The following is a 25,294-nucleotide window of genomic DNA, read 5'->3' on the forward strand; positions in this document are numbered from 1 at the left end:
TTGTCCAATCACGGATGTAAATATTGGACAATCCAAAACCCAGATGTCAATGTCAAACCTTTTTTTATATTCAATGCCAACCTTTATTTGCTGTTTTCTGCTGTATTTGACGCATTCATAATGGGAACAGGCTGAAGTAGGACGTGCTATACTCACTCATCCTTTATCCCAAACTCAACATCCTTACTTTGTACTTCACTACATAACCGACACAGTTCAGTACTTCCTGCATTGGCAGTGAATGTTGGCATTGGATGAGCATGATGACGTGCAAGAAATGTAAATGGGCCCATCACTTAGAACAGAAACTGGATAAAGTGCAGCCTTTGTACCTGAACGTAATTTGGAACAGTAGTCAATCTTCCTCCCATATTTTTCTCTTAGTGATCAACTCAACAGGTGACGGATGTCTTGCGGGATGAATGTTTGCTGACATACAACTTAAAGGATGTACAAACAACACTGTGCAGGTCTATTTATTATGACACCATTCAGCTGCTTGAAAGAGCATTATCATATAGCACATTAAGAATTACGTCTAATCCAGCTGACTAGAGGTGAATTTGTGAAAATAATGTAATCTAATATGAATTAAACAAGCCCAAAAGGTTGCTCTTTACCAAAGAGGCCAACGTGTAAATGTTTGTAATACAATTTTATTTTACTGCATGGAAAGACCTGATGCTCATCCATGAGAATAATATCTGGCAGCCATGTGCTGGTTCTCTTCGAATTATCACGCTATTAAATCACTGTGGAATATGCTTAAATATCACCTCATTCAAAGACGTTAACATCATTTTTCAAGCATACCTTTCTTAATTAATCTGGTTTATTGGTTATTATTTACGACGTCAAGAAGTACTTTTATGACATCAAGAAGTAAGGTCTCTGGGGTTGTAAAATATCTCATCTCAATATAATATATAGCTCTGTCAGTATAAAAGTGTGATTAAATGGTTAAATGGCTGGCTGACCCAGGGAGACCGAATCATCTTGTCAAACCGATCTTTCCTTTGCCGTATCACGACATGACCCTTCAGTGAAATAGTACTGAAATTTAACCTTCACCCTTTATCTTGAGGACCTGTCTGAAAACCCTACAAGGACTCCTGTGGGCACCTCAGCCACAGTTTGGGAACCAACAGCGTGTAAGTAAACACCCAATGAGCAGAGTCAAGCCTGGTGCTCACTGACAAGAAGGGGGTGAACTGTGACACACACCCTCCCCTCCCCAAGGATGTAATTGGAGCAGACAGCAGTTGGCCAGGCCGGCCTGACTGACAGACAACAACAGTCCAAACTGAGCAAACCAAAACTCACACTGAAGACTTCCAGTAAGTTGCACTGGAAAATAAAAAGAAGACAAAAGACATTGAGGAACTTGGATTAACTGACCGAGGATCTGTTTTAAGGAGGAGAGACGGTTTTAGGGGGTCGCCATGAGAGGCCTGGATCTGCTCCTGCTGGCTTGTTGCTTATGTAGCTTAAGCACATTGGGAGGTAAGCCACAAGCTGACACAACATGCCCATGTAATAGAGTAGTGGTCATGTTATACTTCCGAGAAATAGGAATATACTGAGTGCCCGGGGCATGGAGCAAGTTCTGCTGGGGATATTAAAAGTATACAACAGTGATATTTTAGCTGGAGACGGTGCAGAGATCAACCACACCTAATCTGAAGTGACTGGTGATACAGTACAGGTATTGTTGATGTTAAAATAATTTCGAAAAAGAGAAGTAAACTAACTTCAGTCATACTCAGCAGTATGCTAATTTGGCTTCAGGGTTTATGCGTTGCAGCAAAGTCACTGAATCTATGGTTGAATAGAACACAATCTAGACAACGTGTGTCAGGTCTGGTAAGGAAACACATCACAGACACATTGTGGGAATAATAAACGCAAGACTAAGCAGTGTCACAGCAGTGCTTTATGCTAAATGCTAACATCAGGATGCTAACATGCTCACTGTGACATGCTAAAGTTTATCAGGTTTACCATCTTAGTTTTGCTAATCGCCCCTCAACAGGACGTACAGTTGAGGCTGACGAGGATGCCATTAGTTTTACAGATATTTGGTCATAAAATGACTAATTGGAAAAAAGTTGAATTTTGATGTGATTGTGACTCCAGATGAACAGTCAGGGAATCACTGATGATATTTTAATTTATTCTCTCAATGCCTTGAATATCTGGAGCACATTTTCGAGACAGACACTCACTAGCGCTATTAGGTCTGGGCACTACAAGCATGCTGCATGCTTACTGGCTTACTTAAGCTGATGAGATTAACTCCTTAGGTATTGAAATATGGTATAAATGACAAGACACCTATCGGTACTCGATAGTATCGAGGCAATTCAGTTGCTAGGTATTGCAAACTTCAATGCCTAGCCCTAGTTATCGGAACATCTCTACTCAAAACCACAAGCGTTAGCCACATTTTGGCAATAAAACAAAAGTGCATCCCCAGTGTCATTAGGATTCATCCTCTGATCACCATGAATGTCTGTACAAAATGTAATTGCAATAGATTAATTTTTTGTTGAGATATATCAGCCTGGAGCAAAGTGGTGGATCAATCAATCAACAAACCGATGTTCTATCCCTAGAGCCTTTATTTCAAGAGGGCCTAAACATTTTAAGTAGCCTACATTCAAAACTTAAAACACCACAATTAGCTCCCATAGAAATATTCACACCAGTGTTACACATTTTAATGGAAATGGTATAGAGTGGCAAATCAAAATAGGTTTAGGACTGGCTTTTTGTCAGCTTTAGGATTTGTTTCATCATTCTGTCAACTAGGCTGTGATAAGACAAAGAGCTACAAAGCCAGGCAACAAATGGTCTCTGAAATTCTTGTGTTGAACCATCGGTGTTGGTTTAAACAATGTGTAGCACTCTCTGAGTTGACATCTTACACTCCTCACAACAGACCAATGCAGGGCACCAATGCATTCAAGGTAATGTTGTATTATTGTGTGAATAATGGGAAAGAATAAACAAAGGAAACTTGAAATAGGAAAGGGATATCATCTCGAAGGAAAAGACCTGTGTTACTGCTGACAGCAGTCGTAGTCTTAACTAAATATCATCAAAGAAGCTAAAGCCAGAAACAATCATTGTCAGGCATCCATTTTTTAAAGAGAAATCAATGGCTGTCTTGTCCTCAGGCTGTTGATTTGATAACCGATCACTGGTTCCTGGACAAATACGGTGCACTCAGCCCACTCAGAGAAAGATGTAGTTCTATTGAACTTTGTTGCTGTCATTGTCAACTTGTAAATCATATTTATCACGACTCACTGTTACCCTGACACTGAGTAGTTATCATGAAGGAAAACAGCTGAAAGCACACTGAAGTGCCTTTTCGAGTGGGATGAGTCATTCTTCTTTGGTCGTTTTACGAAAAGACCATTCAAATCTGCCTCTGTATTTTATTTCTGTCAGTTTTATTCATTGCAAGCATCCTTCACATGCTCAGCATTAGCCTTCAACATGGTCTCACCTCACCTGAAAGGAGTGGTCTTTTAGTTTGGCTTATTTACCAAGTCATTTAAACTGGGCAGGGAGAAGAAAATGCTAAATTCCAGTCTGCCATGCAGCCTCGCCCATCAGCAGCCATGCTTCCCCGTGCCTAGCTAATGGGGGTGCCTTGCCGGGTGATCGTTGTCATTTATTCCTGTCAGGTCAGATCCTGCCGGGGCCACAGCTATGCCAAACGTGATGAATGCTGCGTCACCGGGGCTGCTGATTATAAATGCTTCTAACCTTCCAGCACTGACGAGGAAATGGGTGGAAGTAAAACTGAAATTGCAGTGGAATGCAAGCATTTGGGTTTTGGTAGTGCCTGTTGTGAGACACTTTTATAGCTGCTGGGTAATAATACAGTCTGCAGGCAAGAAACAGGCAACAAGGTCTGAGGGGCATTTATCTTATGGAGTTTGACACTTTTTCCTTTGCTTTTTTATGGTATTTTTGGTACAGTAGTGTTAAATGTTAATGAAATTATGTTTTTTGTTTTTTTTTACAGCTGTGTGTAGTTTTATGTTGTTTTCCATGTTGTTAGCGAATATATTCATTTGGAATTTGCTACTTTGTTAGGTTAAGGCACAAAACTACTTCCTTGGGTTGAGGCACAAAAACTACTTTGTTAGGTTTAGGCACAAAATGTATTGGTTACGTTTAGACACCAGTACTACCTGGCTTGGTTTAGGAAAAGACTATACTTTGCAATAAAAAGTTCAATCACCTACCTACAGCATCAAACTTAGAGGAATAGACACGCTGACCAAGCTGCTGTATTTGACACATTGGGAATGGGCTGGGAATGCTAATACCAAGTTATACAGCAAAGTAATATAAAAAACAGACATTTGTCTTATATTTGGGCCTCGGTCACTTCACCGCAACATTTCTCCTTTTCAAAAAGTAAAACTCTGTCCAACTTTATCTTGTTACAAAGTCAGTGCAATCCCTACACAAGCCATCACTCGACTCTCTCTTCCTCCCAACACTCATTTCAATTACCTGTTGCTTGGTCTGTAGGATTTGCAGTCAATCTGAGTGGGTGGTGCTGCTGAAGGTGGGACTGTCTGGTCACAAAGGATCAGGAGGGTGATTCACTGATTTTCTTAGTTTGAATTTGAATAGATTTAATCTCTCACTCCTCGAATTTAGCGACAACCAGTCCGGCCATCTCCTGCTGGGCGACACATCCTCCTACAATAACTAATTCTGGGAAGCATCCACTCGCTGTGCACTATTGACTCAGCCGCTGAGCTAGTGGGTTTGTTGCTTCACATATTTGAATGCACAGCACACCTTGCCTGCCAATCTGCTAGCTTTGCCCCCACTTGTCACAAGTGTGATGGGTTTTGCACAGAGCACCCAGCAGAAACTTTAGTTAAAAGTGTTTGGGTTCATTTCATGAATTTTAAGCTCTGAGAGCGACAGGCAATGGACAATATAAATGGAAATTGGTTGACAATAAAGAACTTGAACTCAGCAGGAGTAGCCACATTATTGCCTGCGGAAGTGAACGTATAAATCCAGCTCCCACACTAGTGAATGATGCAGATGCAGCTTAATTTGGCTGATGTTGAATTAAACAGACAACCAGCAATGGGTTTCTCATAATCCCAACAAAATGATCAATCAGTTTGAAACCTGAAGTCCTAACAGAATCTGTCATAAAAGCCCTCTATCTATCCGTCACAGGTGCGTCTGATGTGGAGAAGGCTCTGACCAAAACGGTCTTCACCAACTACAACCTCAAGGTTCGGCCAGCCACCAGCCCTGAGCAGAGGGTGGTGGTCCGTGTGGGCATGGTCCTCTCCTCCTTCGTTGGACTGGTGAGACCTTAACACTCACATATTTACACACATACATGCACAACAAGAATATAATGATGCAAGGCCAGTTATATAGGATAAGATGAAACAGAGGCCTGTCCAACCGTGATAACCATCAGCTCAGCAGCAAGTGATGTTGAAGTTTATTGGCAAACTAGGAATAACTTTATTACACTGTATATGAATCTAGTTAGTTTACCCAGGCTTCGAAACAGAAAAATGTACAATATGTAGGTTAGTTTGCCTTTAAAGTCGTGATTTTTGAGGCGCTTTATGTGCCAGTCAGGACATTAAACCTCCTGGGACGCCTGTATCCCATCCCTATCTTCAACACTCTAACTAACTGGGGCTCCTCAGCCTCAGGAACAGCTCTGTCTTTGATAAATACATATTTCAAAATCAAACCTGACTTCCCCAGACAGATGTCACTGTAAAGGTTTTGAGCACAGTGGTGCTGTGGACCACCTATACACCTATAGTGGCAGATGACAGGATAACAAAATGTTACATATTTAACACAAAATGCATTGGCAAAGTTTTCTATTCAAAGTTTGCATATATCTGAGAGCCATCTGATTCTGAATTCAGTTCTTTGCTGGCCTGCTGAGTCCATTGGCACAAAGAGTCGTGCTACTGCTGGGAAATAGTGTTTTAGCAGCATGCACCGACTGGGCTGATGCCTGTGTGACTGCATTAAAATGTTTCAATACACACTCACACACACACACACACACACACAAACACACATGCAAGCTCACTTCTGTTTGTTAATAACCCCTTGGCTCTCTTCTCTATAGCACCCATATGTACATACCAATGCACATACCCACACAGCGTCACATTTACATACACATCTACAGTGAACATGCTCCTTGCACCTCCACTCAAGGTCAGTCTCGCTCTGTAGAGGAAGTCACATGGGACCCTAACGCCGGAGTGGAATGATCTTGAAAACTGACCCACTTGGACGCTCAGAACTAGTCAGCCTGATAACAGCAGTGCTACTATTAACATCCCACCCAGAGGGACATGCTGAGGTGAATTCAAACACTTACAGGAAGTAAGTAATAGGTCATTGATGGGATAGGTATTTGTGTTTGTGGGAGGGTGAGATGGTTGATGGTTTAGTCAACCTCCCACTACCCCCCTCAACTCCCTGCTCCTGTCCCAGCTGTCTCCCTGACATTCCTCCCAGCGTTTTAAATAGCAGGCCCGGCTCAGGGAGGCTCCACCCTCCTGCTGGATAGACAATCACATACACGCAGACACACATTCACAGACACGTAGAAGCATCTTTACCAAAAGCCTACGTCATGAACTCTGTCCTGGAAGCAGCTGGTGTTCGTCCAACTTCTACTCAAATGACTATCAGCTGTTTTGGAGCGGATATCAACAACTAGAGGCTGTATTTCCAGCATGCAGCCATGACTCTGGATGTGGGCTAATTTGTGTCATAACACTGTTTACATATGCACATCAATTGAGTGTTGTTCGGTGACTATTTAAATGGACATCCCCTATTAAGACATGCACCTCTTTACATTAATGCCATGGCCATATAGCACCGGGGTCTCTTTTCTGAATAAGCACCCTGGTTGTTTTTGCATAAGAGCTATAACAGTAGTCTTGCTAGGTTGGAACTAGACACCATATCACTTAACTACTACCCAGCTCGGAAGTTACTCTCTACTGCTGTAGGTGTGTACTTTGTGATAACTGGGTTAGCTCGGCTCCAGGGCAAATGTAACAGTGTCACATTTTCATAATGAACATGGCTATTGTTAGTACTCACCTCTGTCCTAGGTTTGATGTAAAGGCTTCAGCAGCAGCAAGAGGTGAAACCTGCAGTAAGACAGAAATGTGGGTCTTGTTCTGGCTTCCAACAACATCTCACTCCTGTCATCTTAAGCACAGCATCAGTTTAACACAGTAGGAAACACTTGAAAAAAACATTTTAAGTTGTTAAGAAGAAGGGAAAAGTAAATATGTTCCCCTTGAGGTTTAGAGATTATTTTGGCTATCATTATAGGTAGTGCAATTCTGGAAAAACAACATATCAGGACAAGCCTCACAAGGCTTTCCAAATAAACTTTAATGATGCATAAATCGTTCCTGTGGTCTCCTGGACCAGCTATTGTTGTGACCTGCACAGAGATTACAAACATTTCCTTGAAGGGTGACATTTGCTCATTGTTGCTTACCATATGAGGAACTAATCGTTCGGCTGGCCTCATGCCTTCAGGTGAAACAGTAATTCTAGCACAACATTGATTAGAGCCATGGATTTGTTTTGGACTCATCTTCACGCTCTGTGAGAAAGCCCTTTGAGCACTACATTATTCATTCATTCACACCTTTATTTAGGACTCAGGAAATTAATTTGAGGTGACAGTTATTTTCAGTGATGATTCAGTGTTTAAAACAGCTACAATTTAACTGAAGTTTATTGTGAAAGCTGTAGCATTGCTACATTGCTCTCTCCTACTCTCTCAAGCGGAGATGGGAAGGTAAAGAAACACTGGAATATTGAAAATCACCACAACGCTGCCTGGGAGATGCCATTTTGTGAGACTGTTGTTTGCGTACAATCATTGAGAGAAGCACCAATAACATATATTTGTACACTTTTGTTTCAGAATATGAAAAATGAAGAGATGAGCACAACTGTTGTCATGAATCTGGTAAGTGTGTTAATGTGTTACACATCTTGTCGCCATTTTTTACTGTAAGCTTGTTGCACCGAAGCTGCATATTGGTTTGGTTGGTGGTGCGATATGTTAGAATTCAAACCTGTCGAATTCATACTAAAAGCGAACAGTGGGCAGCGTATCGCCCAAGTTACCCACTAAATGTAGCTGCCATTAGCTAGTTAGCTCGGTTAGCCTTGCATGTAGCGGTCCAGACTAGGTGCATTGCAGGAGTGTTGTTGCTTCCGCCACTATGGACGAATGTTAAAAGGAGCAAGGCTAGCGCTAACACTAACTAGCACACATCTCTGCAACACAATATATAGATGTCAAAATGTTAACTGTTATTTTGTCACATATTATTGATAATTTTAGTTAATTTGACTCTTTTCAACTAATTTTCTTACTTATTGCACCTGTAAGACGGAGTGAATGGTCTGTCAGCAGGTTGTTTGAAGGACACTGGAGCTTGCAGGTTAATTAAAACAGAAAGCCGTATAAAGGGGATCCCCTGCACACAGTCTTCATTAACACAAAGTATTGAAAGTACCATTTCACTTTATTTTGGCCAACTCATCCGTGACTCCAGCTCCACAGGAAATGAGTGCATTAGCATAAGACCCCCTTCTTCATGTACAGTGCCAATACACTACACAAATAACCAAGTCGAGAACACTTGGAGTCGTCATAATAACACAGAGTGTATGCAAAATGAAAAATTATGCAAATGGTGTTTTGTTATGCAAGGACAAGTGCACAGAGGAACTGTCCCTGTTGAATGTGATTACAGCAGTGGGAGAGAGAAAAATTAACCGATCAAACGACAAATTGATCACATTTTGTAAATGCAAAGTTTTCTCCCTTCTGTCGCTCTGTTTTTCTCTCGCCCCCTGCCCTTTTCACGTACGCATGTTTGATTCTCACATTACCGCGAATGTTAACAACACAAACGGTCTTTGCACTTTTCAAACAGGAGTGGACGGATCATCGGTTGTCGTGGACGCCCAAGCAACACGACGGGATCGAGGTGCTGCGTGTCCCCGCAGCGAAGGTTTGGCTGCCTGACATCGTCCTCATCAATAAGTAAGCACGAGCACTGGCATGAATTAATCAGAACCAAGAGTTGAGAGGAGAAACTGTTTGGCCACTTTCCTCCAGATTTTAGATTTTAAATTTTGTCTGGGATGGTTCCTTCCTGCCCTGAGGGTCCTTCCTATCTATTCTATGTGCCTATTCCTCGTGTGAAACAATATAATATCACAAAAATATGTATTATTTATTATGCACACATTTTTTTCTTCTTCTGCCGTGACAGAGTTAAAGTCACATTTCTCTATTTATTCAGTCAGAGTCGATATACATCCACCCTGCTCGTTCGGCTGCTTGTGTTGTACAGTTAACCATGCACGGTAGCTTTTATTCTCTCCTGTTAATTATATAAATCAGCTCTGAGCCTGTTCCTTACTCCTCCACTAAAGGTCATGATAAATTATTATGATCTTAAGTATTTAGTCTTTAGCTTGAGAGGAGGTGATGTTGAAGACATGTCAGCATTGTTACTGTGTTTAACCCTCCTTAGGCTAGGTCAGCTGGAGGCATTCTAGACAGTGTGTCAGTGTCCACCAGCCAGCATGACTAGAGTATCATTTTAGATACTGTATCTGATTTTACATGATGATTCTATGATTTTTTTCAGTGCATTTCATTACTTATTGACTTCATCATTTGTCCTCCCAGACAGCAGGAGCACAGCTATTTTTTTTCTGTGGTTTAGGTTCAAGGTGATTCATTTGTCATTACAGGGTTCCATAAAGAAATTCAAGTTTAGAACTGTCATGCTACAGAGATGGAACATCCAGTACGTATAGTTATTAAGGCTTTACACATATATACATAAATATGTAATCACAGAGGAAGTAGTTCTGTAGGGCATTTTTTATTTTAGCCTCTTTGTGAATGTAAACAGCAGTACCAAGACAGTGATGATATTTTGTTCAGCAGATTCACATTAAAAGTTTAACATCAGCTTAACACTGTCCGTTAACTTTTACAAGCATCAGTGACGTCAACGCAGAGTCCACCTCTCCTTGTCCCGCGCTCTGTCGGCTCGGAACGTGGCCATTGGGATTTAGTTTTGGAGACAGTTCTGTGTAAAGATGTGGGCACAACAGTCTCTGATCTCTGATGCTTGGCCAGTGCTTTACAGTTTATAGTTCACCCGGTCACATTCACCCATTTTTAGCATGGCTCTCTTCCTCTCCTCCCTGGGGCAGTCCGGTCGGTCAAGTCGGATGGTCGAGAGATGCCGTGGCCAGTGGTCGTATCAGAGCCCGCTGCTTTTAATCCCAACCCGTGCTTTCTTCTGTGGGAGAAATAAGGAAGCAATAAGGCCAGAAAATTGCAGTTAAAAATACAAAAAATGTGCTCTTCAGTGTTCCATGTGACGCAGGTTATTGATGCTCCACGACAACCATTACCCCTCACATCCACCAGGTGCAGTTGCATCATGGCTGTACCACGGCTCCGTCATGTTTCTGTTACAGTTCCGAAACATCACAGGAAGCAAAGGAAAACGAGTTTCGTCATGCAAGTTCATTTCACTCTCACTTTTCTGGCCTCCAGTGGCTGATATCGCGGCGGATTGTTTGCTGAGTGTTGGAGCCACAACACCACACAGCTGCACCCAGTGGTCATGAGGCTAAACACCCAGTACAGCTACATTACAGCACAGTACTTAAATATGTGAAAACCTCTGCCACAGCATTAAATTCGAAAATGTAGATACTCAAAACAGCGAGTGTAGTCTCTTTTTCTTATACCCCCCACACCCATATACAGTCCCATTAGCACTGCTGTAAATATCCCCTGTTCCATTCATCAACACTTTATAGGCAATTAAGCAGCATGGCTTCCTCAGATGATGGCACCGCTTTGCTACTTCAGCCCAGGAGGCGCTCACGTGGAACCACACACATACACACAAATATGTACATGCACACAAATATGTACATGCACTCGAATGTAAAGGCGTGTACACTTCTGTGTGTATGATCAGTGTTTGATTTTAGCGGCAGCAGCACCTTCACAGGGACGAGGGTTTTCGTAGGGCCCGCTTTAAGGACACAAGCTTGGCAAATTAGCAGAGCCATAAAAAACAGGCGCGGCACCCTGACAGACGGCTAAATCTGTGTTTAATTGACTTGATGTCTTTGTTGTGTACCGTGTTATGAGCTTAACGGCCAACACAGCGCTGTATACGTCCGACATTAGTGCTGCACTTAGAAGAGTCCTGTGAAATGTGTCGAGTTCCTCCATTTCATCCATGCCAATTAAAATGTTTTAGTGGGGTCTTGTAGTGTGGGACCGCAGCCAAATGTTGATGTACTCTATAGCTGTGGTGAGAGAATGGAGGGAGTAGTGTGACTGCAATAATCACACATATGAGATATAGCTCCTAAGATGTTACTCACTCCGACCACAGCTTTACCTTGATGCAAAATCTTACTTAAATATGAAAGAAATAATTCGCATTGTCTCTAAATCTGTTTGCAGTAATGACGGGATATTTGACGTGGCCCTGCATGTCCACGTTCAGGTCTATCATAACGGCAGAATAACCTGGACTCCCCCTGCGCTCTACTGCAGCTCTTGTGGAGTTAAGGTGAACATCAACACACACAAACCTCAAGCATTAAATTCCTTCCAAGCTGTTCCCCTCTTCCTCCTCCCTGACCCCTGTGACGTCCCTGTTGTTTCACCTTACAGGTAGAGTTTTTCCCGTTTGACTGGCAGAACTGCACCATGCAGTTCCGCTCCTACACGTACGACTCGACGGAGATCGAGATACAGTACGCGCTGGACTCGAAGGGCAAAGAGATCAGGGAGATCCAACTGGACGAAGGTTTCAGTGGTGAGAATATGGTTGGAAGGGAAGAGTTTTATGACACAGAGCACCTTTTTTTGAAATGAATGTAAAGTGAAATATATTAAATTAGTAACATTTCCACAGTGAATTGCATTCTAGTAGTAGTTAGGGGGGATATATTAATTTGCATGAAACAGTGAATTACTTCTCCACTCTTTTTTAATTTGCTCTCATGAGGCACTTTTTCCTTAATTTTGCTGAATACTGAACCATAGTCACAGCAGTGTTTTTCCTCGTTGGCACTTTTGTTTGGACCTTCTTGCTTTATGCAGTATTTGCTGTTTCCGCTGCGAAAGCACACGTTTTGCTGATGTAAATTTCTTAAAACGTTTCTCCAGAGAGCGGCGAGTGGCACATCAGACACAAGCCTTGCAAGAAGAACATGAACGACGATAATTACGAGGACATGACCTTCTACCTGATCATCGAGAGGAAGCCCCTGTACTACGTGTTGAACATCATCCTCCCCTGCATCCTCATCACCATCATCGCCATCTTCAACTTCTACCTGCCTCCTGATGCAGGTAAACCAACAATACAGGATAATGTTTACCATGAGGTGAAGAGGTCGCCACCATCACGTGGCATTGGTTGGGATTGTACTGACTCGTCATTGCTCTCTAAACCTGCTAATGTCCTAATTGTGTGTGTGGTCTGGTTGAATTGGGCAATCACACATTCATCCAATTACTGCCACAAAGGGATTCAATTTCAGATTAGATGGTGTTTGCCGTAGAGCACTGCTGAATCAATAACCTTGAAAATAAAAAAAAAGTGAAGAAAGAGAAATCTGCCCCCGACTACTCGAAGTAATCCGCTTAAGAATGTTCACAAGCCTCACTTGATTATTTCATAGACTTGTTTGCAGGGATTCATCGGGTAATCAGTCTGAAGCTGTTCACCACTTCACTTCAGCAGGTTTACTTTGCTCAATGAATACAAAGTCGAGGTTACTCTAAGGATGAACGACATGTGTACGGAAGCCTAGAGAGGCAAGTGAAAAACGTTTCTGGAGAACCATTTTGTAAATCTGATCTAGATTGTTTTCTCTCCTGGATTTATGACTTTATAAATTCATTCATTTGGGTCAGTTAGGTTTAGGCATGAGGAGTAATTGGTTAGGGTTAGGGTAAAAGCTTTTCCTTCCATCTGTTTTTCACAGACGGAAAATTATGTCGCTTAGAAAAATGAGTTTGACAAAACATTTTTTTAACCTGGCAAAACTTTATTTTTCACTCGTACCAAAGGTTAAAAAAAAAAGGTAGGTATCCTCGAAAAATTCTCGTGATTCAACAGCGGGGACGGAGGGCGTGGAACTATGATGAGATGGTTTCTGTGTGGTTGATTTGAGTATTGTACGCTGAAATAGTGAGGAGGACGCAGAAACAAAACCAGCAGGAGTCGCACTGAACGCCGGCCAGGGTCCTGCTGGGGAAACCATCAATTTAGGCTAAGAGCAAAGCAGTTAATGAAATTCTACTCAGTCCAGAAGGAGTCAGAATGACTTATAAAACCAAGTGGTGCTCGTGCATAAAGCTTTCCTCCTGTGTATTTCCTTCACATGTTTCACCCTCTGCTTGTGGGCCCTCTCAAGCTCTGCGCTCCTGCTCAATCTGCAGACATGCATGAACACACGTAAAGAACGACCCTCCCCTCCGACACAGAGACGAGTCAAGGACATTAAAGTAGTAATCCATGACAAACATTTTCTGTCACAACACTGCACTGTACTTCCCCGAGATGGCCTGTCAACCAGGACTCTGACATGTTGACCTTTGTGCTGATGCAGTGTGATGAAGTGAGCGAGGGGAAAATGCCACTGTGGGAGCACGCACGGCCCTGATGCACATCAGTTTCTCATTACCCACCAACTCTAACCAATCTGAGGTAAACACAGTTTGTAAGTGACCACTGAATACTCCGGGGAGGCCCCGCTCTATTGGCCAATCAGCTTCACTTTGAGTGGGAGATGAATTTTCCATTAGAGTCATTACTGGCGAATTACATGGACCAGCTGCTGCCAAAATAGAAGATCTCGCTCAGTTGGAGGAGGAACAAACCTCGTCCTTGTAAAACTTGATCGGTCGTAACTGGCTGTAATTGTTACTTTTGTCGAGTCAAGAGTGAATATTGAAGACCAACCTTCATGAAAATGAACATGAAGTAAGATCTGAAGTACGTCGTGTAACATTTTCTTCCCTTCCAGGAGAGAAGATGGGTCTGTCCATCAATGTGCTGCTCACCCTCACTGTGTTCCTCCTGCTGCTGGCCGATAAGATCCCAGAGACGTCGCTGGGCGTCCCCATCATCGTCAACTATATCATGTTCACCATGATCCTGGTCACATTTTCTGTCATCCTCAGCGTGGTCGTCCTCAACCTGCACCACCGCTCGCCCAGCACCCACCAGATGCCCATGTGGGTCCGCAAGGTGAGGTCCCAGACTCCTTTGGCGGCAGTCAAAGTAGAATGAATGAATGAAGTTGTTTGACTCAATTGATAGTATTGCGATATTGCGAAAAACAGCAAAAATATTGTAGTTCTCTCCGTAGACAGCTCATTCCACTGTGTACTCGCCATATTTCAGAGCAGTCTGCTAGAATGAGAAAGCTTTCTTTCTCTTGTGAGAGGATTTAGGGGGATGAGGGCAATTTGTGTCTCAGAGACGAGGGCAGTCTCTTCAACGTCCCGGCTTTCATTTTCTCAGCAGTCTGCATGAAATAGAGGCATGGAGAGTGATGTCAAAGTGATGTCATTAAGAGCCCAGCCATTCTCAGCATGTCCTCTGAGAGGGATGGAGGGGACGGACGGAGACGATTGGGAGGCAGCATGGAAGCATTTTTATACCTGCGTGTGTCCTGCTCCTTAAATGGTAACTCCACCAATTTACACATTAAAGTGTGTTTACAGGTCTTGTGGAGTACTACTGCACACATTAAGTAGTATAAAGCCTTTTGTGGCTCCAGAGGAAGCTGCATGTAATCTGATAATACGCCTCCAGTGATGTCACCCAGTGGCTAAGTTGCATTGTGGGAATAAAAAAGGCAACATCTCTGATTACTTGTTTTCAAAATTGTCCACAATGAGTCCCAACAGTGTTATAGGAGTGCAATGCTAGACCGGACTTTCAAAACTGGTGCCTACATTACCCAAAATGCAACTTACCCACTGAGTGACATCACTGGAGGCAATTTATCAGATTACATGCAGCTTCCTCTGGAGCAACCGAGCAACCAAAGGCTTTATACTTTTTTTTTTTTTTTTTTAGTACTCCCCCAAAACCTGTAAACACAACTTGAATGTGTGAAATTGGCAGAGTTACCCTTTAATGCAGTTTGTAAATAGATATATGAAATCAAATTATGTATATAACTATAATAACTATATATTTAATCAAGTACAAAAGTAAGACTGGTCAGTATCTCATTAAGCCTAATTAAATATCATGAATTCAATTAAGGTAATCCACCTAATTATGATAACACATTAATGAATCAGATACACCATCAGATTGGGGATATCTGTTAATGAGCACAACTCGTTACAGTGCGCACATATTAATAATGAGGGTGTGAATTTGCAAAGCAAAATAAAAAACATAAAAAATCTGTTATGTGGGCAAACAACATCTCCATCACTGTAGTAGTTTGGTGTAATGGAGGCTGTAGCATTTTATGTTCAGACAGACCGCTGGATAAAGTCGACACAGTCCTCCTGAATGTCATGTTATACCATTAACCTCCATCAGTGGCTGCTGCCCTCTCCGTACATTATGTGCAGCTAATTACAGGCCTGAGCAGCGGCTCTATACTCTGCTCTAACTTCTGCCACGCTTTCAGGGAACATTTACCTCAGACAGGCTCATACGCAGGTGATGTGATTGATTTGGTCAACTGGACTAAGATGCTTGGTGCTGGATTTATGAAAGAGAAGGACATTATAGGCTCAGCTCTTGTTAGAGGGGCACTGTGTTTTGGAGAAGAAATTCAAACTCAGTTTTTCAATTTTAATGAGGTAATAATTCACACTCAGGAATATTTATCTATTCCATAACTGAATAAGCAAGCTGTTCTCAGAGGAAAGTAAGGATGAAACTGTGTTGTCAGTTTGTTTATTCAGGTTATTCAGTCATGGAAACAAAGAGAGTTTATTTAGTTTGTTGAGACATAAAAAAATCAGTCAAAATTTCTTCCCCAAAACTACATAGTGCACCAAACATTAGTAATGGGGAAATGTACGGATGGATGTAATGGATAATAAGGTACGTATTTCTCTCAAACTGCTTGTAGTATAGTATATACTATATTTTTCTTAAATCAATACTCTTCAATACTTCTATCCTAACAATGTATCAAATGACAAAGTGAAAAGGGGTCAGTTGAGTGACTGAAAGTGAATGTAAGTTCAGTTTCAGTTGTGTCCAACAGCAGGCAGTGAAAAAAAAGCTCTGTATGTTACATGATCAGCACCAGAGAGCAGACGAACAGAGTTAGCAACTTCCAATAGAGCATAATGAAGCATTTAGCAGCTAAAGAGCCAGACATAAACTAGAATAGTCTTAGACAAGGTTAAAAATATGAGAATATTGAACTTACGTCAATCAGACAGCTAAAAATGCTAGAAAGCTAATGCTAATGTGTAAATAGGCAGTTTTCTTTTTTTTTTTTTTAGCAATATGAACTTCATAATGTGTTTATATGCATGTACAGTATGATGTTTACATGTATGTCAGTGTATTGTTCTGCTGCCCACAAGTGGCTAAAACAAACAATGAATGCAGCTTTACATCTATGTGCATTAATGAAGAGACTGTTAGTGATTTATATTCATATATTTATGACAAAAGTAAAGTACGTTTGAAGCTGCAGTGTAGCCTGTACTATTTAAAAAATGCAAAAATCAAGAGCAAGAAAGCAAGTAAGAAACAACACGAACACTGTCGTGTATATTGTTCCCATCACAGCAGTTTATGGTCTGTGATGATTTACAAAAGCCAAATGATCTCATTCTAAGTTTAAGTCAATATAAATCATCACTGACAAAATGGCATTTATCTACACTACTAATACAATAATTATATTCTGAAAAATGAGGGAAATATTGACTTTTCTTCTCCGGGCATTCTTTCATTACTGTTATTGTACTCTTATGGCACCACTTCCAAGCTGGGCATTTAGCCCTGCCATTCTTCAAATGAATCTTCACATCAGCACAAATTTTAGTGGGGAAAATGTCTTTACAGTCCCCCTCCAATCAAAAATGTGTGTTTCTTCTTGTTCCTACAGTTAAATGTCGCTGTGTAGAATGATGTATGTGCAGAGTTTGACACTATAAGGCTGTTTCCACACTCGTTGCTGAAAGTGTACTTTTTGTCCGTGCTCATTGGGAATCCAATTTTAAGAGACAGGCCTAAAGCATCAGAAATAGTTGAGAAGCCAATCCTGGTTTAATAATCAGGTGATGTGGGAACTTGAAGCCTCCAGTGCACACACACTGAGAATGGACTTTTCAGTAAAGAAGGAGACATCTCCTGTGAAGTAGTTAAAGTGGAGGAGGAGTAGATGTTTAAGTTTAAGGACTTTAAGAAGATAAAGAGAAGAACATAACAGAAACGCGATATTAGTCAGAGAATATTGTCTTATATACATCTTAACGCATGTCTGGTGGGCATCCTAACATTCTGAGAAACATTTGAGTCTGAATTGTTGCTTCTTAGAACATGGGGAGAATCACACCTGCATTGTTTTACCTTCATTATTCACTACTCTAACTCCACTAATCCACCAGGACCACAGCCTAGACTTCTAAACAGTCAGATCATGAAAGGAAAATGGTCTCTCAAAATCTTATAATTTCATTGTGTGCCTTCTTTGACCGATAAATTGTCTACTGTGCCAACACCGACACACTACATCAGCAGCACGTCTCAGGGCTCGCTCTATTCTGCTGCTCTTCGCCAGGATGGTGTCACCCTGTGTGTGACTCACTGCTCTGTACCGGACAGAACAGTCTACAGGAAATATGACAGGTGTTGTTGTGTACTGGGAAATGGGAGAACAGATAGAAAGGTCAGAGGGGATCATATGAGAACATGGGTGTATTTGATTCTGAGTGAAGGCGAAGTCGACCTTCTTTCTTTGAAACTATAATACAAGTCGAGCTGCTCCACCTCACGTTACGGTCTCCACTGTTGCTGCGGTACAGTGTGATCTTGCCAGTGGGCCAATATTGACATCCATCTGTCAATACAGGCAAGCCAAAAGAAGGATATCCAAGCACTTCAAAGTGCAGATAAAAGGGCCATTTACTGAGGCAAACAGCATTTATGATATTGATCAGGACTAACATTTGGCCCAATGATTTGCTGTTTTATCTTCAAGTCAAATTCCTCTGGTGCTCTTTTGAAAGGCAGCTCCAAGTCTGACAGCCAAGGATTACCAACTGATGGTTATATACAAAGGTAGAACAAGAAGATGTACTTGATTTTTCCCACACTTACTTCAATTCAATCCCACACTCTAGGAGGTTCCCGCTCCAGGTGTAGTCCAGTGGAGTTTATGTTATTTGCTCAAGGACACCTTGAGAGTCGACGTTGAGGAATTGGAAAGCATTACCCATTCCGGTTTCCCCACCCACATCATTCAGCAACAACTGTTCTCAAAGGTTATCTCACCGCTGAATTCATTTTCATTTGACTCATTTCTCAGCCTTAATAGGCAAATGCAGGTGTATTTCAGCACTTCCATTAATCATGAAACAGAAACCCAAACAAATTGATTTTTATTAACCAGAGAAGACGATAGAGGTGTGGGGGAGCCCACGAGCTACTGACTCAAAGAGGAAAGCACAATTAAGTAACCGCATGTTTGCCGATGCGGTTTGAGTCAAAGAACAATACACGAATGTGGCGTTAAACATGTGTCATTTCTAGTTTTAAGCGTCTGTATTCAAATCGGAAGACGAGGAAGCGAAAAGAAACTGTGGTTGATCTCTTGGTTTCATTTCTCTTTTCCTCCCAGATCTTCATCCACATGCTGCCTCCTTACCTGTGCATGCTGCGGCCAAAAGTAGAGACCCCCCTGTCCCTGGAGATGATGCCCCGGCGGGAGAAGAAGATAGTGTGCATTAGCAAAGTGGCTGACAATTACTTCATCCGCAAGCCCGACTCCTCCATCTTGTTCCCCAAGCCCAACAGGTGAGACCCAATACTCTAGGACCAGGGTCATATTACAGGCGTATGTATTAATGTCTGCGCTTGTGATATGCACTTTAGCCTTGCATGTACAGATGTGAATACCTGTGTGCACATTTTGAAGTATGTGTAGCCAACAGGCAAGTTCTATGCCTACAAAGCCAATGGAAAGACACACTTAGAAGCAAAGTCATCCGGGGCAAACTGGGTTGAAGTAATAACTTGCTGAACTAATTACCAAGACCAGACCATCCTCGACAAGAACACAGCTGCGCTGTTGTCTATGCAAGCGGTTCATTACAGCGCAAAAGTATTTTTACTGTTAGGCAGCAACCTCTAATTATGACAGGAGCAAAGGAGGAAGTCAGGTCGCAAAAATATCCGCATAAGGAGGACTACAGGGTGGATGAATGAGTCGAACAGAGGATGTTAACCCTAGAGACCACTGATCGTGTCACGTGTGAAAGCAAAAGTTAACACTTTTTTAAAACTTGCATATACTTAGGTAGCATACTTAACTTATATTACATATTTGATAATCTTAACCAAAACCACAATCTTTTTCCTAAACCTAACCAAACTGCGACTGCTAACAAACATCTCAAATCATTTGGTATGCCTGTCGCTGCTACTCTCCAGTGGTCACATACGTATGCCGTATTGGGAGTCATTGGATGCGTAGATCAATCAACCTATGTTACAAAGATATCATTGTTTAAAAGTGTGATTTTTGTGCTGATAAAATAATCACCATTACATAGATATTTAATTAGTATTAGCTCCTGCAAACTGTATTATGTGATGGTATTTAAGTACATTATTAAAGATACTGCTTCTATATTAATAGCCTGTATATATTTGTGTTAATATGACCTGGCATTGTTTGACATGTTATATAGTTATATACGTTTCTCTTTTTTTCCAAGCATGATTTATTGCATGACCTCAGCCTAAGCATGAGCACAACACATACAATCTTTGATTCGTAGTTTAACATCCACTTGTGATACATAATCCACAACATGTGTTGTATGTCAAAGGCATAACTGTGTGCAGTAGAATGGATTCTAAAACGTGTTCGGTAGCACTTCAAATCAAATCTCTCCCTGTGTTTAGTATTCATAGAGTTTCAGTCGCAGTTTATCTTGAAAATCAGCTGGCCAGCATTTCCTGTTTCCTCACAGCTCGCAGTCATCCTACGAAATAAATCCAACTCTCATTCTACATAAATAAACTTTACCAGGAACCACCGTTAACTCAAATATGAACGGACAGAAGTTTCACACACACCTCATCCTCTCATACCTGCGTCTCAACTGAGCCGATGTGTTGCACTGAGGTGTTTCAGGTGGTTCATCGCTTTGCTCCGGGCTGCACTTTGCCGGCTTCGCTCGAAACACACTTAGACATCTACCTAAAGGTCAATGTCACATATTACTTTTCCTGTGTGTTAATATCAAAGTGTCATTTTATGTGCATGTAGTAAAATCTGCACTGAATGTCAAAATCCAGTCATTTTTAGACGTGTTGCAGGTAAAAACCGATCAGAGAACAAGTAGTTTAAAGGTGCATTGAGTGCCTCTGGCGTATTATTATTTGTATTTGTCTATATATATCTTTTTAGGAAGATCCTGCATAGTATACTTTATAAGTGAAAGTTAGCTCTTCATCTTCTGACCTTTGGTTTAGACTGTGGGAGAGGTTACAGTTCTGCCTCTGAAGCTGTTGAGTAAGGAGCTGGATTTGGGCCGATGTTGGCACACAAAACTCTAACCCTAGTCTCTATACTGTGTGCACAGGGGGTGACATTGCTCAGGTAAACTTGATAGAACAAGGAGCTGTACAACCAGCTACTTTTTTGACATCCCTAACTACACAGCCTCCCTGCTGCTCTGCTCAAATCAAAAGTCTTCCTCGCACTCTGTAGCTGTCGCTGCCCCTCCATCCTTCACCTCCTGTGAGAGCTGAAATATGTCTAGAGGCAGAGACTGGAGACGGCAGAGAATCGTTGCTAAAATAATAATGACCCGCGCAAATCGACTTTGACACATTAGAGCGGGACGGCGCGTTTAGGTGAAAGAACGTGTGACAGAAGAAGTGAGTGGAGGGGGGGGAGGGGCTCTATTAGGACAATTTGATGAGACAGCAGTATCTCTCTGGAGCCCACACATACACACACACCTTCTTAATTGGGTTTAGTGCATGTATTGGCACCAGACGCGGCCAGTTTTAGTTGAATTAGTCTCCTGAACAGTCATTTACTTCTCGCTGATGAAGTGTTACTTTGGGCCACATAGGAGGGAAAAAGGGAGGAGGGGTTAAGAGGCCAAATTGTGTCTATCTCTACCTCCTTTTCTCTCTCTCTCTCTCTCTATATATGTGTATGTATATGTATCTGATGAGGCTACACCCCTCTGAGGTCACAGCCTCCTCACCTGCCACGCTCACAGGAGCAGCACGACGGCAGCGCTGCATTGTAAACCCCCAAACTGCTGCACTGAATACCAAGCAGCTCTACAATCTGCCCCGGCTGTCCAGGTTACACTCCATCTTTACACTGTTTTTTCCAGTTAAAAAACACAGTGCCACACTGCCCTCTGGTGGAGAAATGTCTGACCTGCAACTTTCTTAGAACCTACAAAATGTAAGTGAAAGAGGTGTTTAATATTTAAGGTGTTTCATAAGAAAACAGATGTTGGTAAAAAAAAAAAAAAAACCCACAGTGCAGCTGGTCTGCAAGGAGGATAATATTAATTTATCAGAGCGTAATGTTGGTTTGGACAAGGTGACCTTTAAGTAGATGAGTTTTAGCAACTTTGTTAAAGGGGAATACTGCTCAGAAAATACGGTCTGGTTTAATATTGTTAAATATGACTTTTACAAACATTGTATGAAGGTGCACACTTTTTATGTGTTTCTGTATTATATTATTCTTGTATGTCACATGTCTAGAAATGTTGGAAAAATTTGTATTGTCAGACATATATTAAGTTTAAAGACCAACTTCTTGGTTTAACTTTGACGGACTGCACTTGCCGTAGTTGGCAAAAGTGACTACAGCCTGTTTTCTTGTCTTACTGCTGCACAATTTTGTTTAATATTTGAGAGTCCCAGTAAAGAGAAAGCAGGGAAACATGTTGAATTGTGAGAACTGTTATTATAACCAATAGAAATAATGGCCAGAACTACAAAAAATAGGTAATAAGTCAGAGGCAATGTCATTCCTCAAGCAAGCGTTTTATCCGTGACATCCTGCAGGGAGAGTCGTGCTGTATCACTACTTAATGTTATATCAGTATTAGAGCTCTGTGTCTGACGCTCTCCTGGAAGCAGCTAATGAAAATCCAAGTGTCACTGCTCAAGGACACTCTGTGAAATAAATGCGGGCGGGGAGATCAGAGCATAAAGGTTAATGAGTGCTTTGGGTTTCTTCAGTTGATGCGTTTGAAGACTTTTTAAAAGAGAAATAACACATTCGTCCTCCTACAAATTAAAAGTTGGATTCATTCGCATTCAAATGCTCCTTTCATCAGTTGACGGGGCTTTACTGCTACTTGGACTGGTATGCCTGGTAGTTAGCAAGCAGTGTCAGCTAAATGTTTAACAAAGTTTAGCTAGATATTTATGCATTGTTGCCATTACTGAGTACCTTTACTTACATCAGCAGGCGCCATATTCTCAGCGAAAGGTTAAACCAAGTTTCATCCATCCCTTCACTTTGACTGTGATTTAACAGTGCTCTAGAAAGTCCTTCCTTGCAGCAAATGCCTTTAATCACTCTAAATTTTGGATCTTTGACTTTAAATCTGTATTATGATTTAAATAAAGGATGAAAAACAAACAAAACATGTCCTCTGAAAAGTAGTGAGCGACATCGACCTTCTCCCAGCTTCCCCCAGCAACTGCTGGCACACCACAGCAGCTGGCAGTTGGTAAGTGAGGGTGACAGGTAAACACAGAAACACACACACACACACACACACACACACACACACACACACACACACACACACACACACACACAGACTTTCTCAGCCAGAGTCAGCAGATGCAGAGCGGTGACTCCCACACTGGCAGAGCGAGCCCGGGGAGCTCCTCTGACCTTTCTCTTTATTCCTTTCTGAATGACAGAAGAGTGCAAAGGAGACGTGCAGCCTGCCTCATAAACGCTGTACTATTTTACAGCTTTTAATTAGCTCGGGTCGACATCTGCTCGCACGTCGCGACATTCTGCAAGCTTGTGTGCGCGCATTCATTTGGTCGATGTGCACTCACTCTTTATATGGAATATCAAACATTGTGCATTGTTGATAATTTTTCTGTGACATTAACTCGTGCACGTTTGTGTGTGTTCTTGTATAGATATCAGCCGGAGGGCATGTGTACAGATATGAGAAAGTTTATCGACGGCCCCAGCAGCTACCTCACACTACCTGAAGAGCTGAAGACAGCCATAGAGGCCATCACGTATATCGCTGAGGCTCTGCAGGCCGAGAAGGACTATGTAGCTGTAAGTTCACCTGAGTTAGTTGTAGTTCCCTTCCATCTTTTCCTTTTCAACCATTTTTGTTCCTTATTGTTCGCTTTGGTTTCTGAACTCTGCCCTTTCTTCTTCTTATCCCTTGTATATTTTTTCTCATCCTTCCTCGAACAGCTGAAGGAGGACTGGCAGTACGTAGCCATGGTGGTGGACCGCATGTTCCTCTGGATCTTTGTCATCTTCACCACTGTGGGCACCTTGGCCATCTTCGCCAATGCCAGCACGAACAACACACCCACCGACCCCTTCAGACCCACCTGAAACAACACTTGATTCCTCAAATGTGGTTAACAAACACTTGTGTCGAAGATATGTAATGGAGGCTGGTTATTTTACACTTTTAGCAATGAACGTTAGTGTATGAAATGACACCAGTGCACTGAAACAGTAAACTTCATTGTGAATTTTATAATTATCAAGTTTTCATATCGGGCAACATGTGGGCCGATACTGATACATCCGTGATAGGCAAATAATGGCCAATAATATCAGTCAACCAATACATATCAGTCAGGCTCTACAAAGAATCACTGTGTCAAACTGCCAAATGGTTCTCTGGGTGTAGTTCAACATCGGTCCATTGTGCCAAGAATTGAGAAACAAGCTTCAAACGCTCCAGAACCTCTCGGCCTCTGTATTGTTACATGTATCTTAAGCAGATGAAAATGTCTTCCCACTTCTCTTGATATAGATAGACCATGTTAACTGGGCATTGATTATTGCATGAAAAATACCAATCGAGCCAATGTTAGCGTTCTGACGTGTATAAATGTACAGCTCTAAGCTATTGGTGTGTTTTGTTTTTTTAAGTGTTAGCCTGAAGAGTTTGGATCCAACGTTGGATTTTCATATGTGCTGTTCACACATAAACACCAAGACAAACCAGATGCTATAATGAGCAAGTTGCCTTTCATTTCCCTGTGTCCAAATGTGTCGGAGCGTGGCACATGCTTTGTGGATATTCCCGCAACCGTAGTAATCCTCTTTGTATTTTCGGCGCTGGTTTTGCATCGGGGATATTCTTACGCCGGAGTGCGGAGCAGCATGCCACAGCCCAATTCACCAGCTGCACCGATGGCCTGAGGAATTCTCATTACATGGGAGACCTGCACCTCTTAATGTCCCGCTTTCTCACAGATAAACACACACAAACACCACCAAACACACCACATGTCCTCTTTGTTCTCTTTCCACGATACGCAGTGCACACCTGCCCTTTAATCTTGTGCTTTCATTCTGTTTTTTGTTTTTTAAATAAAGATCTGACGGGGGGATATCAAAGGCCCCATCTGTTGTCAGAATGCTGCCGTGAGAGTCGCGACCCTCGCTCTGTCACCTGCCCGCTTCGCTATTAATAATCCTTAATAATCCTACACACACACACACACACACACATATACACGGGCACTTGTTACCAGACACTGCTGCATGGGCTTCCCTGATATTTCTCTGTGTGTAAATACACTCATGAATATACCAAGTGAGAGCTGATGCATTTGAAGGCTGAAAGTCTGCAGTCATTCTCAGCAGCTCATTACAGGGACAGTGCTGATAGTGCTTCAGTATTAAAGATCTGGCTGCAGCATTGTCT

At 41.9% G+C, this 25,294-nt stretch overlaps 1 protein-coding gene across 2 annotated transcripts; it reads left to right on the forward strand.

Annotated features, from left to right (window-relative positions):
* The first annotated feature begins 1,246 nt into the window (after nucleotides 1-1,246).
* On the forward strand, nucleotides 1,247-24,590 carry chrnb1 (cholinergic receptor, nicotinic, beta 1 (muscle)). Of its 2 annotated transcripts, none has more exons than XM_084343505.1 (11): nucleotides 1,247-1,503; nucleotides 5,227-5,360; nucleotides 7,997-8,041; nucleotides 9,021-9,130; nucleotides 11,600-11,708; nucleotides 11,813-11,957; nucleotides 12,311-12,496; nucleotides 14,179-14,402; nucleotides 18,991-19,166; nucleotides 23,526-23,673; nucleotides 23,818-24,590. In XM_084343505.1, the coding sequence occupies exons 1-11, from the start codon at nucleotides 1,443-1,445 to the stop codon at nucleotides 23,962-23,964; spliced, it is 1,485 nt and encodes a 494-aa protein (XP_084199631.1). In that variant the 5' UTR covers nucleotides 1,247-1,442; the 3' UTR covers nucleotides 23,965-24,590. The 2 variants fall into 2 exon arrangements, with proteins under 2 accessions (XP_084199631.1, XP_084199632.1); XM_084343506.1 differs by lacking the exon at nucleotides 1,247-1,503 and adding an exon at nucleotides 1,613-1,705.
* The last annotated feature ends 704 nt before the right edge of the window (nucleotides 24,591-25,294 follow it).

Source organism: Pagrus pagrus, assembly GCF_965226575.1.
Source record: "Pagrus pagrus genome assembly, chromosome: 22".
NCBI lineage: Eukaryota > Metazoa > Chordata > Actinopteri > Spariformes > Sparidae > Pagrus > Pagrus pagrus.

What these genes read in the sequence shown, in the direction of transcription:
- chrnb1 (XM_084343505.1), top strand. Translation starts at nt 1,443, where the DNA reads ATGAGAGGCCTGGATCTGCTCCTGCTGGCTTGTTGCTTATGTAGCTTA. An exon ending in GCAGCTCTTGTGGAGTTAAG is followed by an intron (nt 11,709 to 11,812) that starts GTGAACATCAAC and finishes TTCACCTTACAG; the next exon opens with GTAGAGTTTTTCCCGTTTGA. An exon ending in TTGTTCCCCAAGCCCAACAG is followed by an intron (nt 19,167 to 23,525) that starts GTGAGACCCAAT and finishes GTTCTTGTATAG; the next exon opens with ATATCAGCCGGAGGGCATGT.